Source organism: Ziziphus jujuba, chromosome 7, assembly GCF_031755915.1.
Source record: "Ziziphus jujuba cultivar Dongzao chromosome 7, ASM3175591v1".
In the NCBI taxonomy this organism is placed as follows: Eukaryota; Viridiplantae; Streptophyta; class Magnoliopsida; order Rosales; family Rhamnaceae; genus Ziziphus; species Ziziphus jujuba.
In genome coordinates this window covers 17,520,820-17,536,332 of record NC_083385.1, presented here as the reverse complement: position 1 = coordinate 17,536,332, position 15,513 = coordinate 17,520,820, and the positions used below count along the sequence as shown (strand labels likewise).

The 15,513-nt window shown below is 28.7% G+C and overlaps 1 protein-coding gene and 1 long non-coding RNA gene across 5 annotated transcripts; one reads left to right on the top strand and one right to left on the bottom strand.

Moving 5' to 3' along the window:
* Positions 1-1,655: 1,655 nt before the first annotated feature.
* LOC107425202 (ubiquitin carboxyl-terminal hydrolase 3) lies at positions 1,656-7,184 on the bottom strand. Its single transcript, XM_048479091.2, has 6 exons — positions 6,741-7,184; positions 5,736-5,852; positions 5,091-5,189; positions 3,958-4,146; positions 3,432-3,613; positions 1,656-2,450 (listed from the first exon to the last, which is right to left on the bottom strand). The coding sequence occupies exons 1-6, from the start codon at positions 6,855-6,857 to the stop codon at positions 2,045-2,047; spliced, it is 1,110 nt and encodes a 369-aa protein (XP_048335048.1). The 5' UTR covers positions 6,858-7,184; the 3' UTR covers positions 1,656-2,044.
* Positions 7,185-7,788: 604 nt separating this feature from the next.
* On the top strand, positions 7,789-9,639 carry LOC107425176 (uncharacterized). 4 transcript variants are annotated; one of them, XR_009639648.1, is made up of 5 exons: positions 7,789-7,803; positions 7,895-7,962; positions 8,806-8,874; positions 9,008-9,095; positions 9,178-9,639. It is a non-coding gene; the product is annotated as an uncharacterized LOC107425176 (long non-coding RNA). The 4 variants fall into 4 exon arrangements; XR_009639647.1 differs by having other exon boundaries at positions 7,895-8,118; XR_009639649.1 differs by lacking the exon at positions 7,789-7,803 and having other exon boundaries at positions 7,893-8,118; positions 9,016-9,095.
* Positions 9,640-15,513: the final 5,874 nt, after the last annotated feature.

Below are 15,513 nucleotides of genomic sequence, written 5' to 3'. Positions count from 1 at the left end.
ATTCGTATTTATAGTTGGTCCAAATTAAGATTACAATTTTTTATGAGTAGATAGAGGTAGGTATTATTATAAAGAAATTTACTATATTATTCCAACCAAAACAAACTTGGTGGAATCGAAATTTATTTTACAGCAATATTATTTTTTTCCGATAAAATATTATTTTTATTATTAGTTAGTATAATTGGGCTTCCACTTTTTAATAATATATATACAATATAATAAAAATTGGACTAAGCTTGCCATGTAAAGTCTGGGTAATGAAAGTTTCAAATTCAATATATACTTTTATCCTCCACATATGTTTTAAACAATGGTCGCAGTTCAAATTTAAAAAATTATCATATTTGGGTTTTTTTTTTTTTTTCCCTATAAAAAATTAATTTTGATGCCTATATGAAGTAAAATTAAGATAAACAAAAAACCAAAAAAAAAAAAAAAAAAAAACAAAACAAAAAAAAAAGGGGTATCTTTGCCATTGTTTCCAGCCATGTTAATAGGTTTAAGGAAAAATAGAAAAATATCATGGGTTGTTTAAGATGTCAAACTTATCTTAAACTCATATTATATTTCACGTTTATGTGATTTAAATACATTAACGGTTGTTCCTTTTTTTTTTTTTTGTCGACAAAAAAGAAAGTAAACTTGCTCATGGGAAAATAGCATAGCCAAACTATCCTTCATTTTATTTTCTTCAGGAAATTAAGAATCCATAATTTGGGCTTGAGGATTGGAAGTTTAATTAGGAAAAAGAAATATTATTTTGATCGCATTAAATTATTTACTTAAAAGATAAAAAAAGTGTTTGGGTATGGATAAACAGAAGTTTGGATATGTACATAAGAGATTTAGGGGGTTTTAATCAAATATATACTGTTAGATTATATTAATGAAAAATCTATATTATTTGTCAAAAACCCTTTGTATGGGAACGCTGCCTTAATTATTAATGTATTAGAATAATTATAAATTTTATTTTGTTTTTTTTTTAACCATATAAAGTGATAAGAGTAATAGTTTAGGTTTGTTGAAAGATTTATATTATTTACATTTTTATAGGAATATGGGAATTTCTATTTCAATTGTACATTTTTTCTTGTTTTCTACCAAGTATAAATTTAACGGTTATACTTGCACCAAATTGTGGTTTTTTGATTGGAAAATATTATTATTACATTAAATTAACTTTAATTTTCTTTATATTTTCAAATTTTTTGCTAAATTATGATATTTTAATTGGAAAACATTGAAAATATAATTTTATTCGACAAAATTTATGATCTATGACAATAAAATATATATATATGACTTAATAAAAAAATTTGAAATGAGTGCTTTTCAAAACATCAAAACTTCTAAATATTTATATTCCTATTCTATTTCTATTTTTATTTAAATATTTGGCATAACAAGTATATTAAGAAAAACAGCATTTCATTCTAAATGTTTGCAGGGAGAGAGATAACAATGGTTTGCAGGGAGAGAGAGAGAGAGGTGCTAGGACATTGTTGAAGATGATAAAATGAAACAAACGCAGGTAGAGCTCTAAATGTTTGAGATTGGGTATGTTTCATTCAGTGGCCCAAACACAGGCGTTGGCAAAATGTGAGCCCAAGCCACATGCAAACATCAATGTTCCCACCACACAAGAAAACTTTGGTTTTTATGAGCAATTCCCAATTGCATTGCATTTGTAATGTTTGATTAAAAGTTCTCAACCAAGAAGAATACAATCTTCTCCGTGAAGTCGTCTCACACAACCATATACACTGCTCTTTTTCCTCTTATTGTTTTAAAAAAAAAAAAGAAAAAAAAGAAAAAAAGAACAAAAGGATGGTGTTGTTCCACCATCCAAACTGTACATGCCAACCAACCTAAGTATACACTTTCTTGACAACCCATATATCATCATCTCATTGATATCTCTAACAGCTCTTTCCAGAGGTTGAGAAAAAGTAGGGAAGAAAAAATTAATATAAAACCAAAAGAAAATTGAGTCAAATGATTATAATACCTAGCCCTTTTAAATTAAAACCATCTTCTCTCAGCTCTTGCCGCTGGTGCCAAGGCTCTCGTAGAACAAGATGTACCCGTGATCCGTATTGCTTGAATACTCCTGTGCCGACCCAAAGAATGTTTGCACAGCAGACTCGTCTATCATTTCCACATTTTCGTCGTCAAAAAATAACCAGTGGTTGTGGCTTTTAACAAGGCTGACATAGTGTCCATGATTGGGCCCACTTCCAACGTGTACAACAACAGCAAATAAAGAATACTCTGAATCAGCATCTTCTACCGTATTGCTCAGTTTCAGCTCGAGTGGGAAGACAACCCTGTAAGATAGCTTCTTGTAGCGGCCAAGTTGTTCAATGTATTTAAATCGCTTCAGATGGATCACCAAAATGTGAGGTGGCTTCTTTATCTTCATCCTCTTCTGCGCTTCTTGCAAACTATGCATGGAAACAAGCTCTGCCAGTCAGTTATCTAATTGCTATAATAAACAACTACAAAATACACTAACTGGAAGACAACAGAAAACTAAATCAAAGCATATGCAAGTACCCTCATTACAACTTCATTTGGTCATTTAAATTACTCTCATCTGGGGCTGACACTTATGTGCATTGCAACCGATGACAACTGCTTAGTACAATTTAACAAGGTTACATAATGCTGACAATTTTCTTATATCTATAATAATGCCTTTGACTTGCTCAATATGGTCTCATTAAGCACATGGGAATGAATGGGTTGCCAAAGCCAGGGAGGACATGCATCCGAGTCGAAATACTGTCCATTCAAATGAAGTCAATAGAAGCTAGAGCCATTAACAAATATTGGAGAACTACGCAACAGTTGATCCAAAGTGCTAAAACAATCATTTGATAAAAACTCTAGGAGGTAATTGCATATCCATGTATATCTATCCTTGCTAAGAACCTCAATTAACAGCAAGGCAATCATAGCTAAGTAACTGTATCATTGTAATACCTCTACAGTTCTAAGGAAGTAAAACAGATATTTAAAGAAGGCACGTGACAGTATGCTCAATCTCTATAAAATGAATCATTAAGCAGATTGCTTACACAACTACACTGGGATCAAATGACGAATAAAACTAGAAGTTAACCAGAAAACTTCCATTTCACAATCAACCCCTCAGCCTTCCTTCTAAACCTGAAACACTTCACTGCCAGGAGTAAAAAGGAAAAGGCCAAAAAAAGAAAAGGAAAAACTATATCACAAGCAAAAAGCGACAATAAAGAAACGAAAGGAAACAAAATTGGCATATTCAATTTCTCTCCAATGGCACAACAGGGCCTACAGCCACCTACTGTCCGTTCTATAAGGCTAGACTTTCAGCATAGCACGCAAGTACTAATAAATTGAGGCAAAGTAATGCATATAAAAAACCACTAAAAGCAACCGACCTGCAGCACTTGTCACAGAAAAATTTGTCCTCAGCATTCAGTGTCTCTGTGGAACTGAAGTTTTTCAAACAGCTTGTAATCGAACTGTTCTGTTCTATATCAAGGCTCAAGTCCAAAAATGTTTCATCCCTAGCTGTCACTGTCTCGCACCGTAAGCACCTAGTCTCATTGGTGAGTATTCCCTGCCACAAATAGCCATTCAAAATTATCAGATTGTCACAACAATTTAGCCAAATGGAAAACTTAGTCCATTTTCGACAATGTTTTAGAGCTAATGAGCTGATAATAACCATAAACATCAGCATGACACAAGGACAATATCTTTTCTTATGTACCCAAATCAGAGACCACTTTAGGAAAATAATAGGCAAAGTACAAATGGATAATCGATAATATAAAATTTCATATTTAAATAATTGAGCATTGGATGCACTAAAATGGCACATAAATGGATTAACAAATATATTTTAGCATTAGTACATGCTTCAGCTAAAATGAACTAGAGAATTGGAGAAAAGAAATTCACCTGAAAATTTTTGTGCACCCAGGTAACAAGAGGCTCTTTAAGAATACCATTGGCCTGAGCAGTCTTTGGCCCATTTGCCAGCTTTTCAGGCGGAGATAAAGTTTCAGAATCACTTTTCATAGCTTGGGCCTCTTTCTCCAGTATATCAACAAGTTCATTTAGCAAAAAATTTAAAAATTCATGGGCATCCTACAAAATAAAAAGAAAAGGAAGTTATATAATTTCGTCAATTTAAGCAATTTTTCTGTGTTTAAATAATGGAAAGTAAAAATTTTGTTCACATCCAGGCAAGGCCATAATTAACACTCTCATGAAATATCAAAGACAAATTTATTTAAAAGATGCAACAAGCACGAACTCAAATAGAGGAGGGGGTGGGGGCAATGTGGAGCATTCTGCTCATGCATTACCATATCTCACTCCATTCAGTGAACGTTTTATCAACCATAAAGTTGTAGATCTGCAAAAATGTATGACAAATAACATTCCTATCCCTTTTGAATAGTAAAAACCACCAATAAATATATCATCAAATCAAAGTAGCAGAAACAAATAGTTAAGCATCATCAAAACACACATTTATTGAAACATAATGAACCAGAACACTATTTCACTATAGCATTCAACAGTAGGTTCCAACAAAAATACCTGCATGTCTAACTACACATAACATGAAAGTATCCAAACTCCCCATCATAAAGGTTTTTTTTTTTTTTTTTTTTTTTTTTTCCCCGACCAAAAAAAAAAAGTGTATTTAATTTTCAACACAAAACAAATATATTAAAAATTTAACCAACCTTATTCATGCATAAAATCTATTACAAGCAGCAAACCGCAGTCTCAACAGTGGTTGAGTGAGCTAGTAGTGCTTATCTTTATGAGGTAACTTGTGTATTGAATTACAAATAGAGGCATCATGGATAACGTATAAAACCACAAAAATAACTTTCAAGACACTAAGTTATCCTATAGATGCTGTCTTACTCAAAGCCCTAATGACGACATACCTATTCCACAATATTCGCAACTATAACTATTCTTTTATTTTTCATTATTAATAAGTTCGGGTTAATGTACATAATTCTAGAAATGCCATACATCCACCAAAAAACAACGAACACTGAAGTAAATACCTGATGCATATAGCTTCGGAAAAGTTCATTTTGCTTCTTCAATCTCTGTACAAAGCGCTTTGGAGCGATGACACCCGTTTTCTTCTTCTGTGAACTTATCTGCACAAGAAGATATTAATAAATTGTTGAACCCTTGCAATGAATGAAAGAATTACCAATATCATATGTGCTTCAAGGACACTACTTCAGATACAGTCAACATCACACATTGGACTAGTTTTTTGGAAAATCTTCAAAAATCACTAGCAGTCTTCTAAAAGTAACAACAATGGAGGGATTTCTATCATAATTCTCAAAATAAATGCATATTCTATGGGGTTGGGTCAACTTACTTCTCCAAAACAAGTGGATGGTGTAAAAATATAAGGTTAATCATATCATAAGAGATACAATCCATCCCTAAGCTATTGCAAAGAAAAACTCTACACCGGATTAAAGCATCATGATATTTACAAGTTCTATTTTGCATATCTTAATAACAGAAAAATAGCAACAGAACTTGTAGCATTGCAACAAACTAAAGGGGGAGGGACAGGAAAGAACATACTTAACAAACAAATGGAAAAATAATCTTAAAAGTTTCACAAACCATTTTAGCTTCTAAAGTCAGCTATGCTACTAAGCATTTTCTCCTGCAGTTGGTACCTGAGAAAACAAGTCAGCTAGGCATGTCAAGAGATTTTCTTCCGCATCTGCAATATTTTTGTTGCTTGCATAATATTCTAGCAACTGTTCACGGAATGGAACACAAAAATAAAGTGCCTGCAAGAAATTTTAAAAAAGAAAAAAGAACGATTAGGCATTTACCGTGAGATCTGAAAAATGACTTTCAAACATAATCAAAAGAATTCTTTGACATCGAACCATCTTTTTATAATTAGTGTGCAGTCCTAGACGACTACAAATACAGTGGATACAGTAACTGACCCATTATTAGAAACTAGCTTGTAAAAGTTAGTTAGAAGCCAGCTTCCTACAAATAAAAATACAACAGAACACTCATTTGATTGCATAAAGAATTCTGTCTGACTTAATATACAAGAAAGTTTGTCTAAAATACTTAATGGTTATATTCAAAAAATATAACAAATATAACCCAATAAAGATCATAATTAAGCTACGCTGCTAAATTCAAGAATTGCTGCCTTTAGCCCCAATTAAATGAGTATTAATAGGTTAACCCGATTATGTTCTTATTTGAGGTGCAACCCTGCATTTCACATGAAAAGAATACTGAGAATACCGACATTGTAGCTCATCACTGAAAGTAAAATATAAAAAAGGAAATCAAGAATAAAAATTTATGTATAATAAATGTGAATAAACTAAAATTCCACTCTTTTTAAATGAGAGAATTTGCTAACTAGCTAAACAGTTTAAGTCAAACAACCATAAAAAATATGTATTCGATCCCGGATGAAACCACAAAAACAAAAACAAAAAAAAAAAAAAACCAAAAAAAAAAAAAAATTCGCAAATCCCGTAATTCCCAAGAAAACTGAATTTACAAGCAACTTAAATTTCCACATCAAAAAGAAAAAACGACACACAAAGCAATTCGCATCAAACTCAATAAAATTTCAAACAAAGCATAAGAAATCAAAACCCTAATTTTTAGATAAACGAAGCAAAAGAATTAAAAATAAAAACCTGTAAGACGCTATTACAGTAGCAAGTGTTGCCGAAATTCTCAAGGCCGAAGTATCGCTCGCCTTCCGGGAACTGGTCTCCCAAGGCTTTCTCGAGTTTAGAGCCCGCAGCACCCATTCAAAAAAAGCGCGTGGAAACTACGAATTCAACAATCGCCGCCAACTCAGATCCTCGCCCCCGATTCAACTCAGTGATTCGCATGCCATCGACGACGACGACGACGACGACAACTTCGCTTCCGCTTCTACTCCGCTCTGTCTCTGCGTGCGCGCGTTTGTTTCCTCCTCCTCTGTTTTACAATTCAGTTCGAATTGTTTTAGGGTTTTTTTTTTTTTTATTTCTTTTTCTTGTTCTTGTTTGGAAGAAAAAAAAAAAAAAAAAGAATGAGGGTTTCGTTCGAGAGAGAGAGAGAGAGAGTGGAAGAAAATGGAGGAGACGAGAAAGAAAATGAGAAATGAAAATTTTAATAAATAACGGATTGGGGGAGATGAGAAAGTAAACAAAAAATAAAAATAAATTTTGAAAAAAAAAAATTGCATTAATTTTTTCAATATTGACGTCTCAGTACAAGCTTAAGGCGATCCAAATCACGTGCACCAAACTGTAAATTAGAGTGAGTGAGCTGTAATTTAACATACATACATAAATAAATAAAATTTAAAAAATAAATAAATTAATAAAAAGGAAATTCAATTTTCAATGAAGGTTATCCATTTACGGTTTTAATGGATATTTTCTTCTGTCTTTTGCCTTTTTTGTTTTTTTAACAAAATTAATAAGAATATGATTTTTATTTATTATGAGTTTATTAGACAGTGTTAATTATTACATGCTAGGTTTTTCAATTTTGGCTTCTTGATTAAAGTCATTAAACAATTATTAAATAGAAAAAAAAGGAAAGAAAAACTCAACCATATAAAATATTATTGTAACTTTTTTTTTTTTTTTCACAAATTTAGGCATTCTTATATTATAGTCATTGTTTAAGACAATATAGGCGGTACGCGGAATTTGGCCCATTGTCCCTGCTGGAAGGACGTTGAGGATATATATCCAACAGTTGGTGAAATTTTTTATTTTACTATTTAATATCAATTATATCCTTAAAAAAATTTCAAAAGACATACATATCCTTTTATTTTAACTTGTTTCAGTGTCGCTTCGACTCACGCGCCACACCATTCTCCTAACAAACTCTCCTGTGCAGCAAAGCTTTTACATGGTGGGTTTAAAGTACACTAGGTTATCATATCCCTCTCTTCTTCCTCTGGCTTTTCTTATCTTTTGCAGAGGGGTCACTTCTAAGCTTTTTGATTACAAGTCTGATTGATAAATAAATTATGTGTCTCGAAGTGTATATTTGTGCTCCAATTTGCGGGTAAGAGGAAAAAAAATACGAATTGTAGTAATTAAATTATGAGTATAAAGTGTTTGAAGGAATGTCTACTAGAATCTTACCTTTTTATTTAGCTATTCATATTCTTAACTTGATCGTTCTGATATTGTTTATTCTCTATTAGCTTTCTTCGTCGAGTCTGGTCTCTGGTGATTCTGGACTGATAGGAAAGTTAAACCGATATAGCTTGTTTGTTTGTTTCTGATAGTGCTGGTTAAGCAATTAAAGTGACTATAATTTCTACAAAATCCAATTCTTAGATGATTGCAAATTACAAAAAGTAGGAGAATCTATGGACTAGCCTACGATAATATATACCAAACTCTATTTTCACTCCAGAGGTAAAGCATAGGGTATGGTTATGCTTAGTTGTATGTTTCAATTTTTGTTAGGCAAAGTTAAACATTTTTTTTATTCCAGACTTTAAATACCCTTTTGATATATTATAATACTTGCTTGTTGCAGTAATCTAAGTAATCTAAAACAGTTTGATGCTTTATATTCTTTTGTTGTATTTTGCTGACTAGCATAGGTTTGCTAGACAGGCTAGAGCCAGTGCTGTGGAGCACCGTACTCGTGCTGGATGGCTTTATTGTATATTGCGTCTTTTTGAATGTTTAATTATGGGATTATGAAATTTTGAATCTTTTTTTTCTTGCTATGTTGCAGGACTGTCATTTTACACTATCGAAGAGCGATTATCGGAAGCATTTTCAGAATGCCGTCAAGTTGTTGAAGGTGATTGATAGCTATCATATGCAAGAATATTAAAACTTATAAAATCTTATCATCTAGCACTTGACATTGTTTTTGGTTCCCTTTTCTTTTTTCTTTTCTTTTTTTTTTCACCAACTAAAATTGTAATGGATAGAGTCTCAGACAGATCAAAAGGATTTGGATTTGTGACCTTCGCTTCAGAAGCTGAAGCGGAGAAAGCCATAACGGAGTTGAACGGAAAGGTACATCCCTTTTTTTTCCCCCCATCCTCAGACTCTCAATCAGCTTTTTCTTCACACCTTTTTAAATGATATATTCTGTCAGGCATTGAATAGGCGTGTAATTTTTGTGGACTACGCAAAGCCCACTACCAATTTTTTATCAAATGCCAATAGCAAGGTGACCTCCTCAACCAGTGGCTGATAGTTGATTACTTATATATATATATATATATATATATATGTTTGGATATGCTCATTAGCCTTTCTTATTAATAAATCAAGCTAATTTGTGATGATTCCAAATGCGTGAAGTGGTAGAAGCTACAGCATCAGCACCAGAATCAAGAGTTGATATATTTTTATTTAGAATATGGTGTACTTCAATTTTATAAATGAGAAAGTTTCCACAATTAGTGGGCAAGTAATTACTACAAACTATAGTTTAAATGAATCGAATAAGGTTAGACTAGCAAACATTTCAAAGTTAGCTTATAGTAGAATATGACAGTTGCTGATCCTATTTTTACGCTTGGCATGAGATATATTCAAGAAATTTGTACTGTTACCTGGTTTTTGTCCCCTTTTTTTGTGCTAATATTTGTTAATGTTATATTTTCATCGAAACTTTTGTTCATGTTGAACAGTTCTGTTTAAATCAACTGCTTTAGATTTAGCTGCTATTGAAACTAGAATTGGCAAAAAAATTTGATTACCATAAGGCCTTCGGTAATTACCGATGAAATCTACGGTAATCAATTTGTAGTTCCTGAAAAAATTACCTTAGGTTTCATCACTAATTACCGAAACCTCTATGGTTATCATATTTTACCAATTTTTTGGCCCCCACAAGTCTCCTAATATGTGTTAAATGCAACAATATGCAAAAATCAATATTTTTTGCTCAAAAATGCAAATTTGATATTTCAAAAAATTAACTTATCTCCTCCCTTTTCCAAGATTTTCTCAGCGGCCAACAAAATTCTATAAATCAACAACGACAATTAAAACAAAAAAACGGATGGAAAAATTACTCATAGTTGGTAGGATTAGGCCCTCTTGAATACTTCACCTAAAAATTTATCATAAAAACATATATAGTCAAAAATTCAGAAAACTTGACAAAATTTAAATGCTAAAGTTTTGCATTTTTAAAACAAATTTTCACTTCTTTTTTTTTTTTTTTTTCTCTCCCTACTCAAAGCAAGAAAAGCAACAAAATTAAGAGAAAAAGATTAGAAGTATAGCAGAATTGAATCTAACCATGGATGATTCCTCCTGCTGCGGCTTCCAAAATAAACTTCCATTTGGCAAGTCCCTATGACAAAAACCAAGCTAGGATTCCGACGATAGGATTCTAATTGTATTTTTCCATTTTGAAGATTTCTTGAAAAATCCAGGAAAGACCACACCATTAAAAGCAGACCCAGAAGAGGAGGAAGAGGAAGGACCAAGGAGTTTGCTGTAGATCTGCTCGCTGATCAGGTAAACGTCGATGATGGGACTCCGAGGCCAAAACCGAGAAGGGTATGGCTGGGCTAATTGCTGAACCTAGGATGATTCCTCCATTCGTCTCTCCTCCTGAAGAACTCTCTGGTAGCTACTTCGCCATTCTCTCATTTTCCCTTTCCTCTTTTCATTGGGTATTTCATGTGTATTGAGATAGTTTAGGAATATTAAAAAATAAAAGGGTAAAACAAAAAACCTTAAAAGGAAACGGGTATATTTCATTAAAGGCTTTCCAATAGGGGTATCGCGCAAAATTCCCCTAAAATTATTCTATAGCATGATAATTTCATACCATTTGAATAAAATCTAAACTTTGCCAACTACCATAATAACGAAACTTCAAAATATAATTTTATGCAACTTATTATATATACATTTAAAAGTGAGATTAACATCAAATTGATGCAATGAATTTTTTTTTTTTTTTTTGGGTTGAAATTGATGAAATGATTTAGTATCAAATAAAATGAACGTTGTATGAATAATTTTTTGAACCCTTAAAATGATTCGGAATTGATAAAAGATAATTGTGATGGTACAACTATTATATTGACATGGCGTGTACTGTTCTTTTTTTTTTTTTTTTTTTTTTTTGGCCCCGGGGGGGGGGGGGGGGGGGGGGGAGGATTATGCCATGGTGTGTACTTGATTGTATATACTTATTAAATTATGCGAACACAAAAATCTTAAATTCAAGTATTAGCTCATAGTTGAAAATGATCTATTTGAGGATGAGTTTGATTTGGTAAATGGAGAGAAATGTATTTTAAAAATGATGAAGTGGTTAGACTTCCTTTGTTCGGTGTTCAATTTCCAAGCAGCAAAGCAAGAGCTTGTTTAAGCCATAAAGGAAGGCGCTTTGACAAGCCAAGTCATTGAGTAAATCCGCTGCCATTAGTTTTTATATGTTTGGTTTTATCACAAAGTGCAACGCTAGCTACAGATAAGATATTGCTGTTGAAGGAAAGATCGTTAGGTTTGACCTTTGATTATAGGTTGAACAGTGGAGGACACACTAAGATTAAAGATAACGCTTGGAGGCGCTTAAAGGCAAATCCAAAGAGAGGAAATTTCAAATTTTCAATGGTAAGAAAGATTCATATGTCTTGATTTGATGGTGATTTTGTAGATCTAAGATTATAGATGTCTAGGCGCTTAATATGATCATATTTTTATCAAATATATATATATATATATATATATATAAATATTATCATAGAATTCTACTGTTTGTTATTATTAACGAAAATCAGTGTTTATGTGGTAACTTTTATTAAAATATTTAATTTTATTGTTTTTTATTTTGAAATCCTAAAAAAAATCTTTTAATGATAATTATTTCAATTGTCATATTCTCATTAGATATCATCTATTAATTAGGATCACTATGATAACAAATATTATTTTTCATGATAATAACAATTGGTATATTCAATTATATGTAATATGTTTATTAAAAAAAAAAATCTATGCAAGATAATGATGTTTTCAGGTCCCAGTACGGGATTTATTTTGTTGTTGCTGAAAAGGATAAGATATCTTTAGTATTGTTTTCCCTTTAATTTTATGTTAGAGAATTATCTTTACTAAGATATGCAAAAGAATAATAATACTATGTGGCATGCTTTTATTTGTTTTTAGGTTGATAAATCCATAAACCAAATATTTTTACTTTTTTTTTTTTTGGCTAATAAAATTGAATCATATTAGAAAGAGGAGCAAATAAATCACTAGATAACAAGAGCATTTTTAATAATTCTATTTATTATTAGATTTTCTGTTGCCACGTTAAAAATGTATAGGTATTCAAAAATATTCTACAATTAATTTATTTAAATACTCTGTTAAACTAATATGGTCAAAATAAAAAATAAAGACTGGAAAGACTACTATTGGAGAATCTATTGTATTAAAATTTCCTAATAAACAAAATTTTTCTTAAAATATCAAATTAAAAAAAAATTAATAAAATATTTAATTAATTAATAGCCATAAATAACTTCTATGTACATTATCATTGAAGAATAATTTAAAAATTAATAATATATTTTTGTTATCTAAATTTAAAAATATCAATTTTTATACTACATAAAGAATAATCCATATCTATTATAAAGATGTTCTAAGAATTGAAACTACAGGCCAAACCATAACGGTAAACCTTTTTATTTTTGAGCTGGCATAAGAGGAAGTTGGTAAAGAAGTCTTTATTATTATTATTATTATTACTAACATTGATCCCCATACAATATACGGTATGTGTAACCATAATAGATTATTTTAAAAATAATATATAATAAATAATTATATTCAAATCTAATAATGATATGAGAGAAATTTTTTTACTATTTTACTTTTATATATAATACATATATATATATATGAAACATAATAACAAACATGCATTATAACTCCAAAAATTGGGGAAGGCGCTAAGGGATATGGTGGTTTATTAGGCATTAATGAAATTTCATTTTATTAAGCTACAATATTATAATTTATAATAACTAAAATAAAATTATTTTTTTATTTCAATCCAAATCTATATAATTTATAAAAGTAAAATAGTTAGTGTCATGTGTCACTATAAAATTTTTTAAAATTTCCTTCAAAATTATCAATTAAAAAATCATATTTCTTTTTCTTTTATTATTTAAAATCTTATCAAAATATTAATCAGTACTAAATAAAATAGTTATTTGGAAGTATGAGATTTTTTATATTTTACCAAAAAATATATAAAATCTATTATTATAAAATGATAATAAATATAAATATATATATATATATATTTTATATAATATTATATTTTTATAATAATATTATTATAATATTATATATGTTTTTTTATTTTTATACATAATAAATTTGGATGTGGAACGAAAGAATTAAATATATATTTTTATTATTATAATATTATATATGACATATTGTATTTGTGTATATATATATATGGTTCTCTTAATTAAATTTAATTTAAATATTTTTACATATACGAATATGATTATATAAAAGTTAATAAAGATTTTTTCTTATTTGGACATAAAAAATATAATATTATAAATAATAATCGATTAAACATGGTAAAATAAGATGTATATTCAAAATAAATTATTCGATTTTATTTAATTTCCCAATTAAGTCAAATACATTTGATTATAAATTAGTAAGTGACACTCTTCGATTATTTAAAATTTCATTGTTTAATATTTTATTGGTTTTTATTATCTTATATTTCTATTTTAGTTATCAATTTATTTCAAGTTGATATATAAAAATGAATTAATAATCAATTTGGAATCTTCATCAGAAATATTTTATTCTTTTCAATCAATTTCATAGTATATATTGATTCAGCATCATCAACTTTAACTAAAAATCCATAACATGGTTCACATCCATGCCCATAATCAAGATGATCATAATTAAGATCCATCGAAAAAGAATTGAAATTAAACAATAAAAACAAAAAAAAAATTAATAACTAAAACAGAAATATGATATAATAAAAACTAACAAAATATTGAACAATGAAATTTTAAATAACTAAAATATATCACTTACTAATTTATAATCAAATATATTTGATTCAAATGGTAAATAAAATAAAATCAAATAATTTATTTTGAATATAAATCTTATTTTGTCATATTTAACAATTATTATTTATGATATTATATTTTTTATGTCCAAATAAAGAGATGTCATTATTAGTTTCTATATAATCACATTTATATATATAAAAATATTTAAAATACATTTGATTAAAATATATATATATATATATATATATATATATATATATATATATATATATATAAATATGCAAATACAATTTATATCATATATAATATTATAATAATATATATATATATATGTTTATTTTATTATTTTATTTCACGTCCAAATAAAAAAACATATATAACATTATAAAAAATATTATAATAATAATGTCATACATATATATATATATTATAATATTATAATAATAAATATTTATGGATTTATTTTTATTTATAAAGATATAAATTATTAACTTAAACCCAATAGTGTAATTTTACATATAATATTATAATAATAAATAAATATTTATTTGTAATAGATATATATTCATTATTTTTTTATAATAGATTTTATATATTTTTGAATACAAACATAAAAAGTAAAAAAATTTATACCGTTTCAATCAATCATATAATATTACAATAATAAAAATATATATTTTTTAATAAAACCAATAAATGATAAAAAATCTCATATTTTTACATAGACATTCAATTTAGTACTGAATAAAATTTTAATAAAATCTTAAAGAATAAAAAAAAATGATTTTAGAAATAATTAAAAAAAATATTATGATGGCAGATGATATCAGTATTCCACATTTATATATTATACGGAGAATGAGTCATAATAAGCTTTGAGATTTTGTGCCGTCAAACTTTATGGTGCCAATTAAAGTCCACGTCAATGTGAAGCTTCCAAATCCCAATTTCCAACCAATTTAGCATCCTAACAAAATCAAAAATAAAAAATTGTAAAATGACAAAATTTATGCGTGTAAATAAGTCAAGCAAAATGTTAGCATTTTCAAGTCTGATTTGTATGATTTTAGAAGTGCTCAAATTTAATTTAAGTTGTAAATTTTAAAATAATTTATTCAAATTCGACTCAACTTTTTTATGAAAATTTTAGTTTAATTTGATTCGATCTAGCTCGTTACAACATAAAAAGTTACAACATAAAAACTTAAAATATGAACATTTGTTTTCACAACATAAAACTTTTAACACTGATAATCAATAAATTTCATTTAGTATTTCATATTATTATAAAATTATTTTATTTTTAAAATGTTTATAAATTTAAAATTAATAATATTGTTTATGCCTTAAAATATTCATTGTTCTTAAATTCATAATATAAATTTTAT